This window comes from Macaca fascicularis, chromosome 7 (assembly GCF_037993035.2).
Source record: "Macaca fascicularis isolate 582-1 chromosome 7, T2T-MFA8v1.1".
NCBI classification, from domain to species: domain Eukaryota; kingdom Metazoa; phylum Chordata; class Mammalia; order Primates; family Cercopithecidae; genus Macaca; species Macaca fascicularis.
The window spans coordinates 9,073,821-9,093,853 of record NC_088381.1 but is presented as its reverse complement, the minus strand read 5'-3'; the positions used below and the strand labels follow the sequence as shown (position 1 = coordinate 9,093,853).

General features: G+C 40.3%; 1 protein-coding gene across 19 annotated transcripts in view; it reads left to right on the top strand.

Annotated features, from left to right (window-relative positions):
• The window catches only part of FMN1 (formin 1), a 419,977-nt gene that overhangs the window by 368,907 nt on the left and 31,037 nt on the right, over nucleotides 1-20,033 (top strand). For all 19 annotated transcript variants that reach the window (XM_073995420.1, XM_073995415.1, XM_073995421.1 and 16 more), the window contains one exon: nucleotides 15,279-15,330. In XM_073995420.1, the coding sequence (XP_073851521.1) occupies nucleotides 15,279-15,330 (52 nt within the window). The remainder of the gene's footprint in view (nucleotides 1-15,278; nucleotides 15,331-20,033) is intronic.

The following is a 20,033-nucleotide window of genomic DNA, read 5'->3' as shown; positions in this document are numbered from 1 at the left end:
AAATGATAAAAATCTACCTTAATTCTATTTGGTAATATTTTAATAATCCTTCGTAAACACTTCTCTCCTACAAGATCTCATTTAGGAAGAACTGTCAAAAAATTATTTTGAAATGCTTTCATGAGTTTCTAGAAAATGTTTTGTTTGAATAGGTGCCATACTCACTTTGAAATAAAGGCTAATTTTTCAACAATTATGTTTAATAATTATAAATTTAAATATAAATTAATTATAAAAGTATTCATTTAAAAGTTGACTTATACCTATACCTTTATGTTAAATAAAAAGCAAGGGGAAAAAATGAAAAAGCAAGAAAAGACATTACGTTCAATGTAATTTCAACTATATAACCAAAGCACAAATGAGTGTGTGATTATAAATATATACATTTATGAAATGAATCAACATATTAATAGTGGCCATTGCTTAGAGAAAGTCTTATGCACTGCTTTTGTTTTCTTATTTATATCTTTCTCAAATGTTCTACAGTGAGGATTTATTACTTGTAAAATCTGGGGAAAATACCAGATTGTTGTTAAAAAGGAGGGAAGAAATGACCCACGGTAACATTCGTTCTTATTGAATGTATTGTTAAATTGTTACCATATCAATGTGATTATTCAATGTTTGTACAAATTTTTCTTCAACAAAAGCTTTTTCTCTGAGGGTGACAGTTATGATTGAAAGGTGACTCTGGAGGATTCCACCTGGAATTCTGTTCAATTCACTGTCAGCACTTTCACCTCGACTTAGAAGCAGTGTGGCTACTTTAAAAACCAAGCCTCATTTCTTTCTTTCCTTTTACTGGCTCTGATAATGATCACTTCTGCTAGTAGTTCATCTACTGGTGGAACAGATCAAATGTTCTTTAATGTGGAAAATATCTTCTACAGCATCTTCTTTGGGAATCCCAGTTCTCTCAGCATTTTCTTTTCCTGCAAATATCACCCGAGAGACAGATGATGCCCTTCAGCACACCTAGATACTTGGTAACATCAGGGCTCTTGAAGTCATCTTGGTAATTCTTGGGTACCATTTCTAGTGGACCCGTTTTAAACCCCCAGCTATGATAAACCCTTGACCAAGTGAAATAAAAATGGGTCAAAAAGTAATTTGATGTTGTTAGCAATAGCCAATATTAGGGAAGTTAGACTTTTGTCAGGTTCTGTGGCCCTGTAAATTCAGTTTCCTAAGTACATTTAGACTTTGCCAGGGTTTTAAAGGAAGATTGATTTAAGGATAGCAATGGCTATTTTGTGATTACTTGCAGGACATTCTGGTACTCTATTCATTTTTATGACTACACGTCTGAACAATTGTTTTTCTAGAGGGAGAGCTTCAACTATTTAACAAATGTGTTAAATTACACAGATGTCAGAGGTTTAGTGTAAATAGATCTAGAAGAATAAGAAATTTCCTTTGTCAAGGTGTGATGCTGTATATTGTAAATCATGTATAAGTATGGCTTCTTTCGTCTCTTAGTTTTTCTTTAGTTAAAATCAATCTTAAGCCATTAAGATCTCTGACCCTACCTAATAGCTTTTTATCTGAATTTTACTGTTCATAATGTGATTGAAACTATTCTTAATATTGGATGTCCTTCTGAACAATTTGTAAAAAATATGTAGAATGGTTACTTTATAGAGATTGTAGAATTTCCTGTTGCCTGTGAGTATAAGGTGTGAATAGAGGACTTTAATGTGGGTGACTGCCCCCTGAAATTTAACTTATCCATGCCGATGGTGGTTTTTCTGTTATGACTTGTTTCTCTATTGTTCCACTCTGTAATAATATGACAGTTTTATAGTTTTTCAGCAGGAACCTATAAAGAATCACAGTATGTCACAGTGAAAACTAGACGGGAGTCCGGGGACAGCTTCTTTCTCTTTTGCCCAAAACTATTTGTATGACCTTAGGCAGGTCCCTCGCTTTCAAAGTGCTCTGCAGCTGCCTCCACACAGCATCTGTTGTTTCTTCTTCTGATTATATTAAATGAACCCCTTTCTTCAAAAAGCAACTGAAAACAAATGAAAAACAAAAATCCTCTTAACCAGAGAGGCAGACATAGCAACCATAATATTCTGGTATGTTACCTTCTGGCTTTTCTATAGATATAATATTTTGGTAACTATATATAGAATTTGTGTGATATACATTTTGACATCGCTTTAGGCACATCATGCCACTGCTTTATATTCTTTATTTGTAATTTTGGCATAGCATTTTCCCATGATACTTTTTGCAAGCACGTTTTGTGGTATGTGGGTCTAGGAAGTGTACTTTAATCCTCGGGAGCTTACTATAGGGATACACGTATTACTAAGGAAAAACAGGGCGCTCAAATTCCCCAGAGAAGTTTCACAGGAACCCAGGAAAGGCTGCACAAGCAAATGTCGTTGGATTACAAAGAATTATAGTGGTGGTGGTAGTCATTATCGTGATTGACATTTACTTAACTAATGTGCCAGGTGCCATGGCTGAGCACCTTACAAACATCTCTTTTAATTACTACAGCTGTCAAATGTCGGTTCTATCATTACTTTCATTTATAGATGAGAAAACTGAGTCTTAGCCACATTAAACAACTTACCCAGTGTCAATAGTTAGAAAGTAATGGAGCACTTGGAAGCTTCGGCTCCACTATTATCCACAGCGTAGAACCTAAGAATTCAGTAGCATAGCACCTGGCATACTCTGAGTATTCAGCGAATGTTCATCATCATCATTGCCACCACCACCACCAATCTGACTGTCCTAGGCCATTGTATTAGACTACTTTACAAGCATTAGATGGACTGTCGTTGGATCTTAGTAGCTATGGCTGGTGAGGGGAAGGGGACACAGTCCAGTACATGATTCTGTTATTGGAAAATCCACTATTCAATCTCCCTATTACTGTTTAACTTAGCTCATTTTTAAACTATAGCATGAGGGGTTTATATGACGTATTTTCTTAAGTTTTGTATAGCTCCAAAGTTTTCAAGTATAGGGTTTCATTTTATCCAGTGTACATATGGACAAGTTAAAGTCTGAAGAATAAAGTATTGGCCCTAAATATCATAGATAATCATCAGAGGCAGTTATGGGAAACCCAAAGACGCCAGTTGGAGAACCTTTTCTTCCACTTAAAAAAACTAACACGCCGGGCGCGGTGGCTCACGCCTGTAATCCCAGCACTTTGGGAGGCCTAGGCGGGCGGATCACAAGGTCAGGAGATCGAGACCATGGTGAAACCCCGTCTCTACTAAAAATACAAAAAATTAGCCGGGCGCGGTTGTGGGCGCCTGTAGTCCCAGCTACTGGGGAGGCTGAGGCAGGAGAATGGCGTGAACCCGGGAGGCGGAGCTTGCAGTGAGCCGAGATGGCGCCACTGCACTCCAGCCTGGGCAACAGAGCAAGACTCCGTCTCAAAAAAAAAAAAAAAAAACTAACACAAGGTACTTTCCTTCTTTAGATTTGCTGAATTTCTAGTACTAAAATGCTATGAGATTTTAAAAATGAGATAATTGCTTTTGAAGAACACTACTTTAAAGAAGAAATAAAAATAAAAATGCAGGCCGGGCACGATGGCTTATGCCTGTAATCCCAGCGCTTTGGGAGGCCAAGGCGGGCGGATTACGAGATCAGGAGATCGAGACCATCCTGGATAACACGGTGAAACCCCGTCTCTACTAAAAATACAAAAAATTAGCCAGGAGTGGTGGCAGGTGCCTGTAGTCCCAGCTACTCAGGAGGCTGAAGCAGGAGAATGGCGTGAACCTGGGAGGTGGAGCTTGCAGTGAGCCAAGATTGCACCACTGCACTCCAGCCTGGGCGAGAGCGAGACTTCGTCTCAAAAAATTAAAAAAAAAAAAACCAAACCTGTAGCCTGTTACCACTTTGCTTATGAACCTGCTACAAATTCACACTTTTGTGGACATTCTCACCAATTTCTAAAGCAACAAGTTACTGATTTATAAACACTAGGTTTATAGTCTCAAGTGCTAGGCATTCGAATACAAAGTTTGAAAGTCCATGCCTTTCAGAAATTATACACCTTCAGACTAGCGCTAATGTTAAAATAAGACAGAGTTGTTTGGGAAAGAAGACCTTCCTCCAAATTAGTATACCTGCAATTTATCACCAAATGGTTGTCCAGAGTCTTGTGACTGTAAACCCCATTGCTTTTGAAATTTCACTAAGGTTCTTGATGAAACAAAATGCAAGAAGCCTTCTTTTAAAAATTTAGCTTCTTTGCAATTCCTAAGATTTCCTAAATGGTGTCTGCTGTCTGAATGATAAGCCTATAGAGTTTAGTTTCCCTACATGACACCTGAAATACTTCTAAATTATTGTAGAAGGTTGAACCCTTCCTATTGGAAATGAGATGGCTGGGAGGCAAGGTAGACGTTACAAGGAAACAGGCTTTATGTATAATTGTTTTTTAAATTACAAGGAAATAGGTTTATGTATAATTATCCCTTAAGTGAAAATTATATCTTATAAATATGCTTGTTTAGAAGTATCTGTGAAAAGTAACTAAGGAAAAGCATTTTACAAAAGACATCTGTCACTTATATTAATGCTGATAAGTTAAAGGCATGTATGGGCCTAGAAGATGGTATAACTTGGAGAATTTCAGGCCCTGTTTGAGAATGCAACCACCTGACTCCTATTAATGTTAATGAGTCTCTCACCAGATCATTCTAAAATTGTACCCCCATGGTCTGTTTTAAAGCATCAAGAGTCAGGAAATGTAGAGTGAAAGCTGAAATTCCATCTTGGAACCTTGTCTCTGATGTATCTATTTCTGTGGAAGATGTGTTGTACAGAGCAGCTCCGAAATACCACCTCAGCGTTTGGGAATCCTGGAGAAAAATGCTGCCCCTTGGGAAGCAGCAGGGAGCGTTGGAAAATGTAGATTACTAGTCACAAATTATTAGTCAAAATTATTAAATTATTAGTCAAAAGACCTGGATTCTGTGACTATCTGTGTAATCCAAAAAGTCGCTTCATCTACTTGGGTATCCATTTTCTCCACGTTGAGATTAAATAGTTGGGCTAAGTTAGAGCAAAGTTAAGGTTATACTGTCTTATCAGCCTCCTCAAGTAATTGCATCTGTATCACTCAAAGCAAAGAGGTTTCTCTGTACAGATGGTTGTGCAGCATTGAGGGACTTCACTGGACTACACAGAAGCAGAGGAAAAAAGGTGGTAGAATATTAGCCACGAATTAAGTGATTGCCTTTAAGAAGAATGAGCAGAATCCTTCATAAAGTCTGAAGGCCAAGTGTTTTGTCAATACTGTAAATGGTTGAAAGACTTCCCTGGGGGCGAAACATCTCATCTCTAGTGAAAATATATTGGGGGGAAAAAGTGAGTTTACTTCTGAAAAAGTATGGGTAAATATACTTCATTTAGATCCCAATTATACTTGTGTCCGATTACCTCCTAGAACTGTGACTTGATAAAATGTTTACTTTTGCAGTAGTTACTATTGAGCACAGACTAGGTGTAGCATGAGGTTAAGTGTTCGAGATGATTAGTCATTCCTCAGTATCTGTGGAGGATTGGTTCCAGGACCCTTATGGATACCCAACTCGACAGATGCTCAAGTCTCTCATATAAAATGGTGTCATAATTGCTATGACCTACACCCGTTCTTTAAATCATCTCTAGATTACTTATGATACCTAATACGATGTAAATGCTATATAACTAGTTGTTGTGATTGTGTTGTTTAGGGAATAATGACAAGGAAAGAAAAAGCATGTATATGTTCAGCACAGAAGCAGCCATCCATTTTTCCCCAAATGTTTTCCATCTGCAATCCATAACCCACGGATACAGAGGGCCAGCTGTACATTGTGATCTCTGAAATCGTACCTATCACCTATACAAATTATTATTACAGTCATCAGAGAATATAAATGAGTCCATGACAACTGAAATATTTCCAAAGTATTGTGGAAGGTCTGACCCTTTTTATTGTATACAAACAGCACTTTGTAATTCACATTGTTATACCAATAAGATATATTACGAATATCATCGTACTAGATTTAGAGATAGAGGCTGAGAATTTCTAGTCTGAAAATCCAAAATGTAAAATGCTCCAAAATCTGAAACGTTTTGAGCACTGACATGACACTGAATAAAGTGTCCATTGTGCTCCTGCATTTTGACAAGACCTGTCACTTGACTTTATGTGACGGGCCTCGGCCAAAATGCAGGAGCACAATGGACAGTTTATTCAGTGTCCTTGAGGGAAGACTAAAATGACCTTCATGCACTGTGTATAAGGTATATATGAAACATCAATGAATTTCTTCTTTAGACTTGGGTCCCATCCCCAATATATTACATTATGTATATGCAAGTATCCCAAAATGTAGGGGACAAAAATTGAAATTGGAAACAATTCTGGCCTCAGGCATTTTAGATAAGGAGTACTCAGCCTGTATAAAAGTGTACATGACTTAATATTGTAAGTCCCTTGTAAGTTTGATTGCCTCAGGACTCACATTTTCAACTGCGTGTAAAGGAATTACGTCGTACTGCCCTAACTCCGCCATCGTGTGTAATGAGCTGGCGTTGTCCTGGACATTTGGAGTGTTACCAGTCGTGTGTATGTGGGGAAACTGAGAAAAGAGCTGCTCAAATATTTTTCTGTGTCCTGCAGTTCAGATGAAGGAACCCTGGTTGAGAACAGCCCCAGGTGCCCAGGTTAGGCAATGCCATTTCGTGTGGGTGTGGCGGGAGGTGTGCGTGTGTGTTTTGATGTCCATAAAATACTCCAATTCACTTAAGGGGCAGCTAGAAATGGCAGATTAAAATGATGAAAAGGGCTGGGTGTGGTGTCTCATGCCCGTAATCCCAGCACTTTGAGAGGCTGAGGTGGGTGGATCACTTGAGGTCAGGAGTTCCAGACCAGCCTGGCCAACATGGCGAAACTACAAAAATGAGCCAGGCGTGGTGGCATGTGCCTGTAATCCCAGCTACTCAGAAGGCTGAGGCAGGAGAATGGCTTGAACCCAGGAGGCAGAGGTTGCAGTGAGCTGAGATCGCACCACTGCACACCAGCCTGAGTGACAGAGTGAGACTCCGTCTCAGAAAAAATAATAAATAAATAAATAAAAGGATGAAAAAGACAAGATCTAGAAAGTCTGACTGAAAATAAGAGGATCCAGGCTAGAACATCAGCCCGGGAAGTAGACTAGATGACTGTTTGAAGACTCCTTTTATCTGGATTTCTGTTTTTTAATTTTATGACTCTGAAGACCTCTTCAGAGTATAGTAACACAATGTCCTTTACTTGGTACTTTCACCAAAAGCCTCATTTCCTAGTCCACTTTAGCCTTAAGCAAGTGACCTGGAAATCCTGCATCCTACACTGGGGACCTTGGCAGTATGTCTTTACACAGCCTTGTAACACTTCATACAGAAAATCTCACAAGTGACCCTCTGCTCTTCAGTTTTACCATCCAGCTTAGACACTTGCACATGTAAGCTCTGACAGACCAGAAATGATCATTCTTCTCATTTCACCACAACCAGGAAAACTAGTAACTTAGGAAGACCAGAGAGGGTGTCGTCCTCCACGGGCAAACATACCAGAAGGAAAAATGTAAGGGTAAGAGCTCTGCATCACTCACTGCTTCCAAATATCTATTTTTCTTCTCTCAAATGTTAAAAGGCCATCCCTTTCCAATGTCAGCGTGCTGTGCCTCAGTGAGTGTAAAGCATTTGTTTCTCCTGGAAAGTGCACAACAGGGATTTTCTAAGACATGGAAAATGATTGCCACACGCACATCAGATGGATCCCACGTGAAGCAGAGTGCAGTCCCTTTGTTTCCTTGTTAGCATCACCCGGCTCCTCTATTTGTAGAGCTGTAATAAAAACAAGTTCTTTACTGTGCGTCCTGTTGGTTTATACCAACCATGTCAGGTCCATAAACCATGGTATATTAAAGTGTAATAGACTGTGTAAAGAATACTAGGAAGATATTCCAACCCTTATCCCTTCCCCTTATTTCACAATTTACTGCCTCCCAGATGGGCATCCATAAATATGGCTTAATTGTGTTTGGCATAAAAGCCCCACTTTCTTTGAAGAGTGACCGCCTCCTTCAGCCACTCTCATTGTATGAGTGCCACCCTCTTGAGAATAAAAACTTTGGATATATGGGGACATTTAAATGGTGAATGTTCTTAGTCTGAATATTTTATGGAAATACCATTTTATTTATAAAAACTTTCTCTTTTTCAAAGTTACCTCTGAAAATAGTATATTTTAAAGACTCAATCTGATACAAATGAAACTGGAGGGATAAAGCTATTTGTAGCTCCCTATAGTGTTAGTGCTATTTGTGCCTGTGTTAATGTATCAATCTAAAAGCAGAACATAAGATGGACATAGTATTCTCTTGCTTTTCAGTTCCACTCTACTCTTTACTCTTTTGTTGCAAACAAAAGATGGAAGCTTAGAAATTCCTGTGCCAAAAAACAGGCACTTAATGTGTAGGGACTGTGTTCTGCTAACATGGGTTCTTCTGTTGTATACTTTTCCATCTGTCAAATAAGTACACAAGGCTGGGCATGGTGGCTCACACTTATAATCTCAGCACTTTGGGAGGCTGAGGCAGATGGATCACTTGAGGTCAGGAGTTTGAGACCAGCCTGGCCAACATGGTGAAACCCTGTCCCTACTAAAGATACAAAAATCAGCTGGCCATGGTGCGTGCTTATAATCCCAGCTACTGGGGAGGTTGAGGACGGAGAATTGCTTGAACCTGGGAGATGGAGGTTGCAGTGAGCTGAGATTGTGCCACTGTACTCCAGCCTAGGTGACAGAACAAGACCCTGTCTCAAAAGAAAAAAAAAGATAAGTACACAAGTGCCTACTAGGTGATAGTTGAGAGAAAAACTCTGAAACACATTTTGGTTGCAACTCTGAAGGAGCACAGAGTCCAGTGGAAAAAGCCAACTGCCAGCCAGTGATCTTGACATAGCCTTCTGTGTGCTGTGATGAGGAGTTGTGTGGAGATAGTGTGTTTGGATCTCCACAGAAAGAACCACTCACCACCATGCAGGAGAGGCATGGAGGGCCTCTTGGAGGAGATTTTCAAGCTTGGTTTTTGAAGAAAGAAAAGACATTCAAACAGAAGGGTAGGAGAAGGGCAAGGAAGAGAAGGCATTAGAAACAGAAGGAGCAAAGTGCCCAAAAATAAAGACACCATGCAACAAGTTGAGTCCAGAGAACAGCCATGAGTCCCATGCAGCAGGAGCTCTGGGGATGAAAGTATGGGGATGGCAGGAAGCACGTGTGAGGGGCTCACTGGGAACTGCCAATGCACTTTGTCTTCAGAGGGGGAACCAGTGAGAACGTTAAGCAGAAAAGGGGCATAGTTCACTTTGTCTTTTAAAACGGCAGTTTTGGTGGCAACAAAGAGAATTGAATTTACTGTGCAATGAGGGGAACCAGTTACAGGTCGCCATATAGAGTCTAGAGGTTAAGGAAGAAATCTTAGCTCTCAGGAAACTTACCTCTTTTTTTTTTTTTTTTTTTTGAGACGGAGTCTCGCTCTGTCGCCCAGCCCAGGCTGGAGTGCAGTGGCGCGATCTCGGCTCACTGCAAGCTCCGCCTCCCGGGTTCACGCCATTCTCCTGCCTCAGCCTCCCGAGTAGCTGGGACTACAGGCGCCCACAACCGCGCCCGGCTAATTTTTTGTAATTTTTAGTAGAGACGGGGTTTCACCGTGGTCTCGATCTCCTGACCTTGTGATCCGCCCGCCTCGGCCTCCCAAAGTGCTGGGATTACAGGCGTGAGCCACCGCGCCCGGCCAGAAAACTTACCTCTTAAAAAAAGACTCCTGGATCGTTATCTTTTATTTGGGATTGGGGAAGTGATCCAGTTAATCAGGTCAAAGATTACAGAACTCAATGGTCATTAAGGGGAAAAAACAGGTGAGAATAATCATAAGTACCTCTCCCCTCACGCCCACCCCCATGACTCCCGGTTATTTGTTAAATTATAAATAAGTTTTTCTCTTTTTCTCATGAGGATGAAATAAAACAAAATGAACTGAAACAGCAAATAAAATGACTTTAGGTCAGACATAGGGAACCACCCTTTTGTAGAAGAGCCTTTTACAGGCCATGCTAAGGACGTCAGCTCAGTGAGTGAAATGAAAAAAACACTAACGTTTTGAGCATAAAATGATAACAACCAAAATTCTTGTCTACTGAAAGCAGTTATGAACATTCTAAAGAAAGCATGTTGTGTGAAATTTTGTGATAACCATGCCAAAGTCAGAAAGCTAGAACAGTGACTACTAGCATTTGCTTGTAGCCAATCGACAATAAATGGCTGCCATTCTTGAATGCCCACCGTATGTCAGTCACTAGATTAACCTCACACGTTCAGTATATCTCATAGTCACAAGCACTTTGCAAGGTAGATCTTACTATTCCCATTTTATGGATAAGGCTCAGTAAAGTTAAGTGATTTTCTGAAGATCACCCAGTTCATAAGTATCACAGCAGAAATTCAACCCAGGTCCGCCTGATGCAAAACCCAAGCTCTTTCCTCTATGCTATACTTCATTTGACTTTGGCAAAACAGCCAACCCTTTGGAAGCTTGAACCCCCAGCAGCCATGGCATGACGTTGAACTGTCAAAGACCCGACTGAAAAGACTGACTGCAACTCTGTGGGTGATAGGTATCATCATCTCCATTTGACAGAGCGGGAAACTGAAACACAGGACACTGTGATTGATTCATGACACTCAGATGACACAGCGAGGCTTAAAGCTTGGCGTTTAGGTGTTGTGAGTTCTGATTTGCATTCCTTGGGCCCATAGCTGTGGAATAGAAAGAGCCATTTCTGCTTCACTTGGTAGGCTATGAAACTATGAACTGGAGAATTGTTCTTGTGGAGCAATTTCATGATAACTAATAAAACAATGGCCAGCAAATGAACCAGAAAACAAAATTTCAGGGCATTAAAGGTTTACACAAAAGCCAGCAGTCTGTATTCAGTCAAGACTCTATTAAATAAAATCCACATATGTGTCTCTTTTAACAAAACACCTTTTGAGGAAGCCATGTTACTTTCTCTCTGTGACACAGAATTATGAAAAATGTTACTTAAGGAGAAAATTTAAATTTAAGAAAAACCACGTAGTCTGCCAGTGACATAAAAATTGTACCATGTTATAAGCGTGTCACCAGGCAAACTTACCTCTCAGCTTTCTCCAAGCATTTCCCAAGATTCACCATCATCACAGCATGCAAGGAACCTTGGTAAAGACATTTAGGAGACAGAATTTATGTTAAGCAAAACTTCTCATTTTTAATACTCTGACTTATTTTCCTTATTGCTTTTATTACCTTGAAAACTGTGAGACCATCAGTCACTCTTGTAAGCAGCTACATTTCATTCCTACGAGTTGGAAAAGAATTATATTTAACTCATGGCAGACAATAAGAAAGCTTCTTATAAATAAGAGAGAGGAGGAAAATAAGAACAAAAGTGTTTAGAAAGACAATAAATAGAGGAGAGAAGAACAAGTTGAGGGATGCCTTTTATTTCCCTACCTCCCCATACTGAGTCTGACAGTTCCTCCAAACCCATCTGTCTCCTAAGATACATACCCCCGCTTCACCTCACGTTAGCAGTGTCCCACTTTAAATCCCAAAGCGGGCCAGGTATGGTGGCTTGCACCTGTAATCCTGGCACTTTGGGAGGCCAAAGTGGAGGATCGCTTGAGCCAAGGAGTTTGAGACTAGCGCATATATATATAAAAAAAACTATATGCTATATATAATATATAATATATGCTATATATACTGTATGCTATATATTATCTGCTATATACAATATATAATATATGCTATACATAATATATAATATATACTATATATAATATATGTATAATAGCAAGACCTCATCTCTAAAAAATAAGGTAAGCCAGGCACGGTGATGCACGCCTATAGTCCCAGCTACTCGAGAGGCTGAGTTGGAGGGATTGCTTGAGCCTAGGAGTTTGAGGCAGCAGTGAGCTATGATCATGCCTCTGCACTCGAGCCTGGGTGACAAAGTGAGACGCTGTCTCAAAAAAAGAAAAATGAAGCATCTAAATCCCGCTATTTATGTGGCTTTGTAGAATAGAAGACTAAGTAAATTTTACACATCAATTTGAGCCACTCCTAGTCAAAGAACAGTTCATCTAAGACTTGTCATCTTCAGTTTCAATATTGCCTTTCCCTTTGTGTACCGAGCCACAGTGGGACGTGCTCTAGCTACCCAGGCATGCCTAATTTGGTAACTCATGGAGAGTCTCCATCTATAGTCCTCCATCTATGCTCTGGATGGGTTTTTTGGTTTTGTGTTTTGTTTTTATTGTTACCACTTATCAAAAATTACTTACGCTGATTCTTATTCTCTCGGGTTTAATTATTTGTCTTCCCCAACAGAAACAAAAGTTCTACAGGGAACTTTGTTTGCTTACTTCACTGGTGGATCCCAAACACCTGGGATAGTGTCCAGCGCATGGAAGGAAGGAATAAACCCTCCTATGTTATGACGTCAGCAGCTACTAGAGGCTGAAATCAGAGGTTGCAGAGCCACACGTGGCCAGCAAGACTGTTCTCTTTGTCATATTATGTTTGAATTTTTTTTAAGTTGGGAACATTCATTTAGAAATCCCTTTCTAGCTTCTAGTCTAAAAAACTAAATCTGGTAACAGGACCAAGTGCTTGTTCTCTCGTAAATGGAGTACAGCATTCCCACTTCCCTGCAGTTCCCTACTGTCTGTCCCACTTTAAGGCTATCAGTTCCTGTGTTGAAAAACTAGAACTAGAATGTTAGAACACTGGGATTCTTATACTTGGCCCACACTTAGCTTGTTTGTTGATGGTATTAGAATTTGAGTTTGTGACTCCAGTCTTTAAACATGGTTCTTCCAGTTAATGTATTTGTGTTTTGCTTGGAGCATCTCAAAGACTTAAAATGTGTAATGGCCTGGTTAGAAATTTTACACATTCAAGTGAGAGAAATATTTTAGGCTGTTAGAGCCTCCAGGTCACACCACAAGGGTAGATGCCTTTTTTATCTGTACATGGGCAAAATTAGGAAAAATTTAGATGACTAATTTCTTCTCATTTTCCTGGAGGCGCTTTTCCCTACCCTCGGAGTTTCTGCAGTGTGCATTGGCTCTTAATAATACCTCTTTTTACATGTATTATCTCATTAAATCTTTACAGCAGCTGTATGATAATGGTCACTATGGCTATTCTCATAGGACAGATGAGGCAATAACTAAGCATTTGGTCTTAACTAACTTGCCCAGAGTCACACAGGTAGTAAATGGTAGGGCCAGGTTTAATAAAATGGTGGTGTTTCAAAATCCCTTATTACCTTTCATGAAGTATCACAGCATAGATCCTAAACATAAGATTCATTTTTTTTTCATTCATTTTAAATCATCGTAGCCCTAAATTAAAGGAATCTGAAGGCTTGTATAGCTTACGTCTCGACTTTCCTATTTTTCTGGTATTTTTAAAGTGTGAGAGTGGTATTTTCATATACAATAATATATCTTCTGATTGTAGAGAAGGATATATAAAAGAACCACCCCAAAATGAAACCTCTTGATAATCCTATAGAAAGAACATAGGTTCTTGACCTGTGGATTCAGAGTTGTATCTCAGTATCATTGATTTTCTTAGTTAACCTCATGAAAACATTATTCTGACAAGAGTCCACAGGCTTCCCTAGACTGCCAAAAGGGCCTGTGGGTGTGGAGGCAGTGTGTGCAAGATTCCCATGACTCTGAGCAGAACTGAACTGTTGCAAATGCTACTGAGTTTATTATGTTCCCGTGTTGGTTTTGTTTTTTGTGGGAACGTTAAGGGGGAACATGATGAGATGTGCAAGAGTGAGCACATGTCCTGATCTACCCAGATTGCCCTAATTCATGTCTTTGTCCAGGTGTAATTATTAATATCAGTCTCAAAAGTGTCCCAGAGAAAACAAATTATTTGGCCTCTGTTAGCTATGTCTGTTATCAAGACTTCATGACTAAAACACCAAAAGCAATAGCAACAAAAGCCAAAACCGACAAATGGGATCTAATTAAACTAAAGAGCTTCTGCACAGCAAAATAAACTATCATCAGAGTGAACAGGCAACCTACAGAATGGGAGAAAATTTTTGCAATCTACCCATCTGACAAAGGGCTAATATCCAGAATCTACAAATAACCTAAACAAATTTACAAGAAAAAAAAAATCCCATCGAAAAGTAGGCAAAGGGTATGAACAGACACTTCTCAGAAGAAGACATTTATGCAGCCAACAGACACATGAAAAAATGCTCATTATCACTGGTCATCAGAGAAGTGCAAATCCAAACCACAGTGGGATACCATCTCAGGCCAGTTAGAATGGCGATCATTAACAAGTCAGGAAACAACAGATGCTGGAGAGGGTGTGGAGAAATAGGAACACTTTTACACTGTTGGGAGTGTAAATGAGTTCAACCATTGTGGAAGACAGTGTGGCGATTACTCAAGGATCTAGAACTAGAAAAACCATTTGACCCATCCATCCCATTACTGAGTATATACCCAAAGGATTATAAATCATGCTACTGTAAAGATATATGCACACGTATGTTTATTGTGGCACTGTTCACAATAGCAGAGACTTGGAACCAACCCAAATGTCCGTCAGTGATAGACTGGATTAAGAAAATGTGGCACATATACACCATGGAATACTGTGCAGCCATAAAAAAGGATGAGTTCATGTCCTTTGCAGGGACATAGATGAAGCCAGAAACCGTCCTCAGCAAACTATCACAAGGACAGAAAACCAGACACCACATGTTCTCACTTATAGGTGGGAGTTGAACTATGAGAACAGATGGACACAGAGTGGGGAATATCACACACCAGGGCCTGTTAGGGGTGGGGGTTTGAGGGAGGGATAGTATTAGGAGAAATGTAAATGACAAGTTGATGGGTGCAACAAACCAACATGGCACATGTATACGTATGTAACAAACCTGCACATTGTGGACATGTACCCTGGAACTTAAAGTATAATTAAAAAGAAAAAAAGCAGTGGTGGCAGATAAAGCAAATGGAGTGCTATTACCAGGACATGTGCTAGAGGCTACCCATCCCTGAATTCAGACCTGCTGTGGTAAAGAATGGGTGTAATTGAAGCTGTAAGATTACGCAAAGGAGACGACAGAAGAAAACATTTTTAATCATGATTTCTCTTTTACAGCCAGAAAAGAGCATAAGATGGAAGAAAGTCACTTAGAGAATGCACAGAAAAGGTAAGCAGCTCTAATGTGGCCCCAGTTCTTTCTTTGACTAGCCATTCTTTTGTGTTATTATTATGAAGTGCATTCATTTTACTATGCAGTTCTATCTCCAAAACATTTTCACTTCCCCAACTGAAACTTTGCACCCTTTGAACACGAATTTCCCATTCCCCTGTCCCCAGGCAGCCACCATTCTACTTTCTGTCTCTGTGACTTTCACTACTTTAGCTACCTCATGCAGTTGAGGTCATCTAGTATTTGTCCTTGTGTGACTGGCTTCTTTCCTGTAGCATAATGTTTGACTAGCCATACTTTCGGCCCCATGTGTTAAGGCTATGCATCCATAAGCAATAAACTTCACTTGGAAGCTGGAGTGAAAGCACTGTAGCAGGACTCAGGAATATTTTTCCTCAGGAAGCAGGGATCATCCAGAAGTGACTCACCTGCCTCACATGCATGTCATGACACTATTCTGCCTGTTTGCCTCTCCTGCATTGCTCTGCTCCTGAACTGCTTCATGGAAGTCAGGGACAGTTTGATCCTTCCTAGCATTATAGCCAGATCAAACTAATTATTGTAGACACCTAAGAGACTTATTATGTCTTTCCTCAGCTTCTAGAGAAGGATATTATAAACAAGGGACAGGTAGGGAGAAGGGGCTGTCCATATGTTCAGGTGGGGAGAAGGGGCTGACCATATGCCCATATAGCATATGGACATTTCCCCCCATAAGTCGGGGAAGACCTCAGAGGTCTTCTGTTCAGCCTCATGTCACCCACTTCAGGCATCTTCCTTGCTCTGTGTCTTTCTCTCAATAGACACCAGAGGGGAACCATTCACTCCTAATCATCAGCAGTTCTCACCCCTTAGGGCTTTTTCTTTTTTGTTAATTGACCAGGTTAGTCAACGTGGCTCTCCCTCCCTCGTAGAAGAATGAGTGGCAGTAGACAGAGGTGTTCTCATATGTAGGTCTGAAATTTGAGATACATTTTGCTGGTACCAATTCTAAAAGTACTGGTAAATTAGATGAGAGGTAGGGGTAGGAGACAGCATATAAGGACAAATGAGCTTTACAAATGTGTGAGAGGAACAGTCGCCCAGTTAGGAATTTAAATGCAAATAAACAGATTGTAGAAATTCACCATTTCCCCCCTGTTTAACCACAATTTCCAAGACTTCTGAAATCCCATAGAGTCATCTGCCCTGCTTTCACAGATGCCAACATCTTGCCCTGCTTCCCACTGTAATACCAATAAGATTAAAATGCTGGTGAAAGCGAGGTGAAGGCAAGTCTTGCACTTTGCTAAGTGCAGACATATTCTCAAATCGTGCTTATCATCCTGTCATAATAATCATTCAAAACTGAGATAATTTCATGGTTATGTTTTTAGGAGTTTGTGTCTCTCTATTGACCTTGTTCCTATATTAAGCTTCCCTTCCCCAATGCATAAAACTAGCACGTCTGTGTTATGGAAACATGCAGCACATAGAGAAGAGATTATCAACAAGGGCACATTGGTGTCAGGCCAAACAGAAATTCAGCTTCTGGGGCGGATGTCAAATTTCTAATACTTTTTCAAGATTCTTGCTGAAGGAAAAGGGGGCCCACCGTAGAGGGGCCGAAGCTGCTGCCGTGCATTAGCTCTGCGGAGGGGAGTCATAAATTCTGGTTGTCAGCGTTTTCCTTGGCTTTGTGGTGAAGGTAGTCTAGCTTTCATGTCATACATGAAATATGTTAGATCCCATCTTTAATGTAGAAACCACAGTTGTTTGGTTACACTCTTTAAGGAGGTCGTGGTCAGTGTTGCAATATTTGTGTGAGATTAGTGAATTCTTATGTTTTATTCTCAAGAGAAACAGTTTACTCTGAGGCTAAGGAATATTTGCTTTTCCTAAGCAGTTTCTGAAGGCATGCATATAAGACAATAAGTGGATGTGTTCCGCTTTGGATCTCAGGACTGTAAAAGTAAAACAGTTCACTTTGCTATGGGTTCTTTGATGTAATCATTGTCTGTACTTTAAAAATGTTTGGCCGAATTAAAAAGATACAAATCAGACAGGGAATTATAGCAGATAGAAAAGGGGTCAGGGACTAGTTTGCAGTGAAATAAAAAAGTTATATAAAACTAAACATAGGATTAGAAATCAATCTTTTAAAAGTTGAGAGCCATTTTAGAGCTATCTGCTGACAAATAGAAATTTCAAATCGCATAATTGACCTTTGTTTCCTGTATATTAGAGAAGATTCTCCTGGTTGTTAAATATCAGCAATTCTCTTGTCCAAATTGCAAAAGATTTTCAGTGGTCAGCCTCTGTGAATCAAAACTGAATTTAAAATGAAGGGAGTTTTATCTAGGAAAGACAACAATCTAGGCCTTATGAGATCATCGCAAGTTCATATTCTAGCTTTTAGGTTTTTCTTAAACAGTGGAATAACAGTGAAATCAAATAAGGCACACTTTTTTTTTTTTTTTTTTTGAGACGGAGTCTTTCTCTGTCGCCCAGGGTGGAGTGCAGTGGCGCGATCTCAGCTCACTGCAAGATCCGCCTCCTGGGTTCACGCCGTTCTCCTGCCTCAACCTCCCAAGTAGCTGGGACTACAGGCGCCCGACACCACACCAGGCAAATTTTTTTTTTTTTTTTTTTTTTTTTTTTTTTTAGTAGAGACGGAGTTTCAATGTGTTAGCCAGGATGGTCTTGGTCTCCTGACCTCGTAATCCGCCCACCTCGGCCTCCCAAAGTGCTGGGATTACAGGCGTGAGCCACCGCGCCCAGCCTAATAAGGCACATTCTTGAAGTGACTTTATCTTTGTCAAAGCTGCTGAGTGCCAAAGCCAGGCCATCCTCTGGGACTCTGTTTACTTTGGTTCTTCTGAAGAGATTCGCTTGCTGTCTTAGTTTCCAAAACACATAAGGAAAAAAAGGCTGAAATTTAGTATTTCTTTTAGTGTTTCCCACCCTTTAAGGGAGAGTAAGCAAGCAGTACCTCACAAATCCCCAGGGAGAGAGACAAGGAGGGCATTGGTTAGCTTCGGTTTAGAGTTGAGCAAATCGAGGCCCACAGGAGGATGATGTGTTTTTCTCAGGCCATGTAACAACCAGCAGATTACTCTTGCCGTTCTCTGAAACTGCACCAGGATTTGCAATATGTTAATCTCACAATCTGGACTCCAGGTAATGCCAGAGGTGTCAGGTGTTCTATGAAGCACAATAACTGGACTTCACTGTATTTTGCTGGAAAATTGAAAGATAAGTTGTTCCTCTAAATATTAGAAATGAAAGACTCTCCCTTCCCCATGAATGCTCAAATAAATATGTATCTGTATAGAAGGTAAGCTTAAGAAAGAGAAAAAATAGGCCGGGCGCGGTGGCTCAAGCCTGTAATCCCAGCACTTTGGGAGGCCGAGGCGGGCGGATCACGAGGTCAGGAGATCGAGACCATCCTGGCTAACACGGTGAAACCCCGTCTCTACTAATAATACAAAAAAACTAGCCGGGCGAGGTGGCGGCGCCTGTAGTCCCAGCTACTCGGGAGGCTGAGGCAGGAGAATGGCGTACACCCGGGAGGCGGAGCTTGCAGTGAGCCGAGATCGCACCACTGCACTCCAGCCTGGGTGACAGAGCCAGACTCCGTCTCAAAAAAAAAAAAGAAAGAGAAAAAATAATCATGTGGCCTCCCTGGGATAATGCATGTTATGTGTGACACAGAGGACAACTGTGTCTAAAGTAGAAAAGGGTCGGGGAGAATGACTATTTTGTCGCCTAAATGCCTGTGTGATTGAGCATGAGCAACAGAAAGATGAAGCAGACACAGCATTTCACAGAAAATCAGGAGACCTGAATTCTAGGCCCAACCTTACCCGTGAATAATGCCACGCAATCTTTCCAGGTCTCTGTTTTGTCATCTATAAAATGATAATTTGGGCAAGTCATCCTGTAGATTCCTTCCCATTCTAAAGTCCTGTGACTTTATAGGAAATGCATGGCCTGTTCCTATAGGTTATATAACTCTACTTATGTATTCCTGTGCTATAGTCAAAATGATTTTCATTTGAATTTTAAAAAGTTACATGCTATAGAGCGTACATTTGGTTTTACCAGAATTTGGACTGCCATGGAAATAAGGGTTATGTCTGGGGCAGGAGTGGACATTGCCACTTTCTTCCCTTACCGGTTTTTCTTGACATTATGTATGTTTGGAATTATAATGGAGTCCCGTAAGAGATTACTGCAGTTATTGCCTTTCTCCACTTATGCACTTCCAGTCTTTTAATAACTGGGAGCCAAAATTCCCTGACCAGTAGTTTTAATTTGCATTAAAAACAGATTTATTCTTTACAGAAGCACAAAGAATTTATGGGACTCAGAGCTGCAGCTCCAGCTTGGATCTCGCCTAATCGTAGCCATGGAATCAATTAACAGTTCATCTGTGAAATGTGATAAAATCTTATGAGATACATATTGCCCAATAACTGAGAGCGAGATGAAAGTATGCTCCAGAATAGTAACGGAGCTTCAGGGTTTTACAATCGCCATTGAATAGAGTTCCATTAGAAAATCAGTATTCAGGATGGCCACAAAAAATAAAAAATAAAAAATAAACCTGCTGTGTCTGAACAGATGATAGAGCATTGAGTAATAAACCTGGCCAGCCATTCCTGCTTTGATTAGTTTCTAACACCCTAGAAAAGGGGGTCATTTATTTAAGTGTTCTT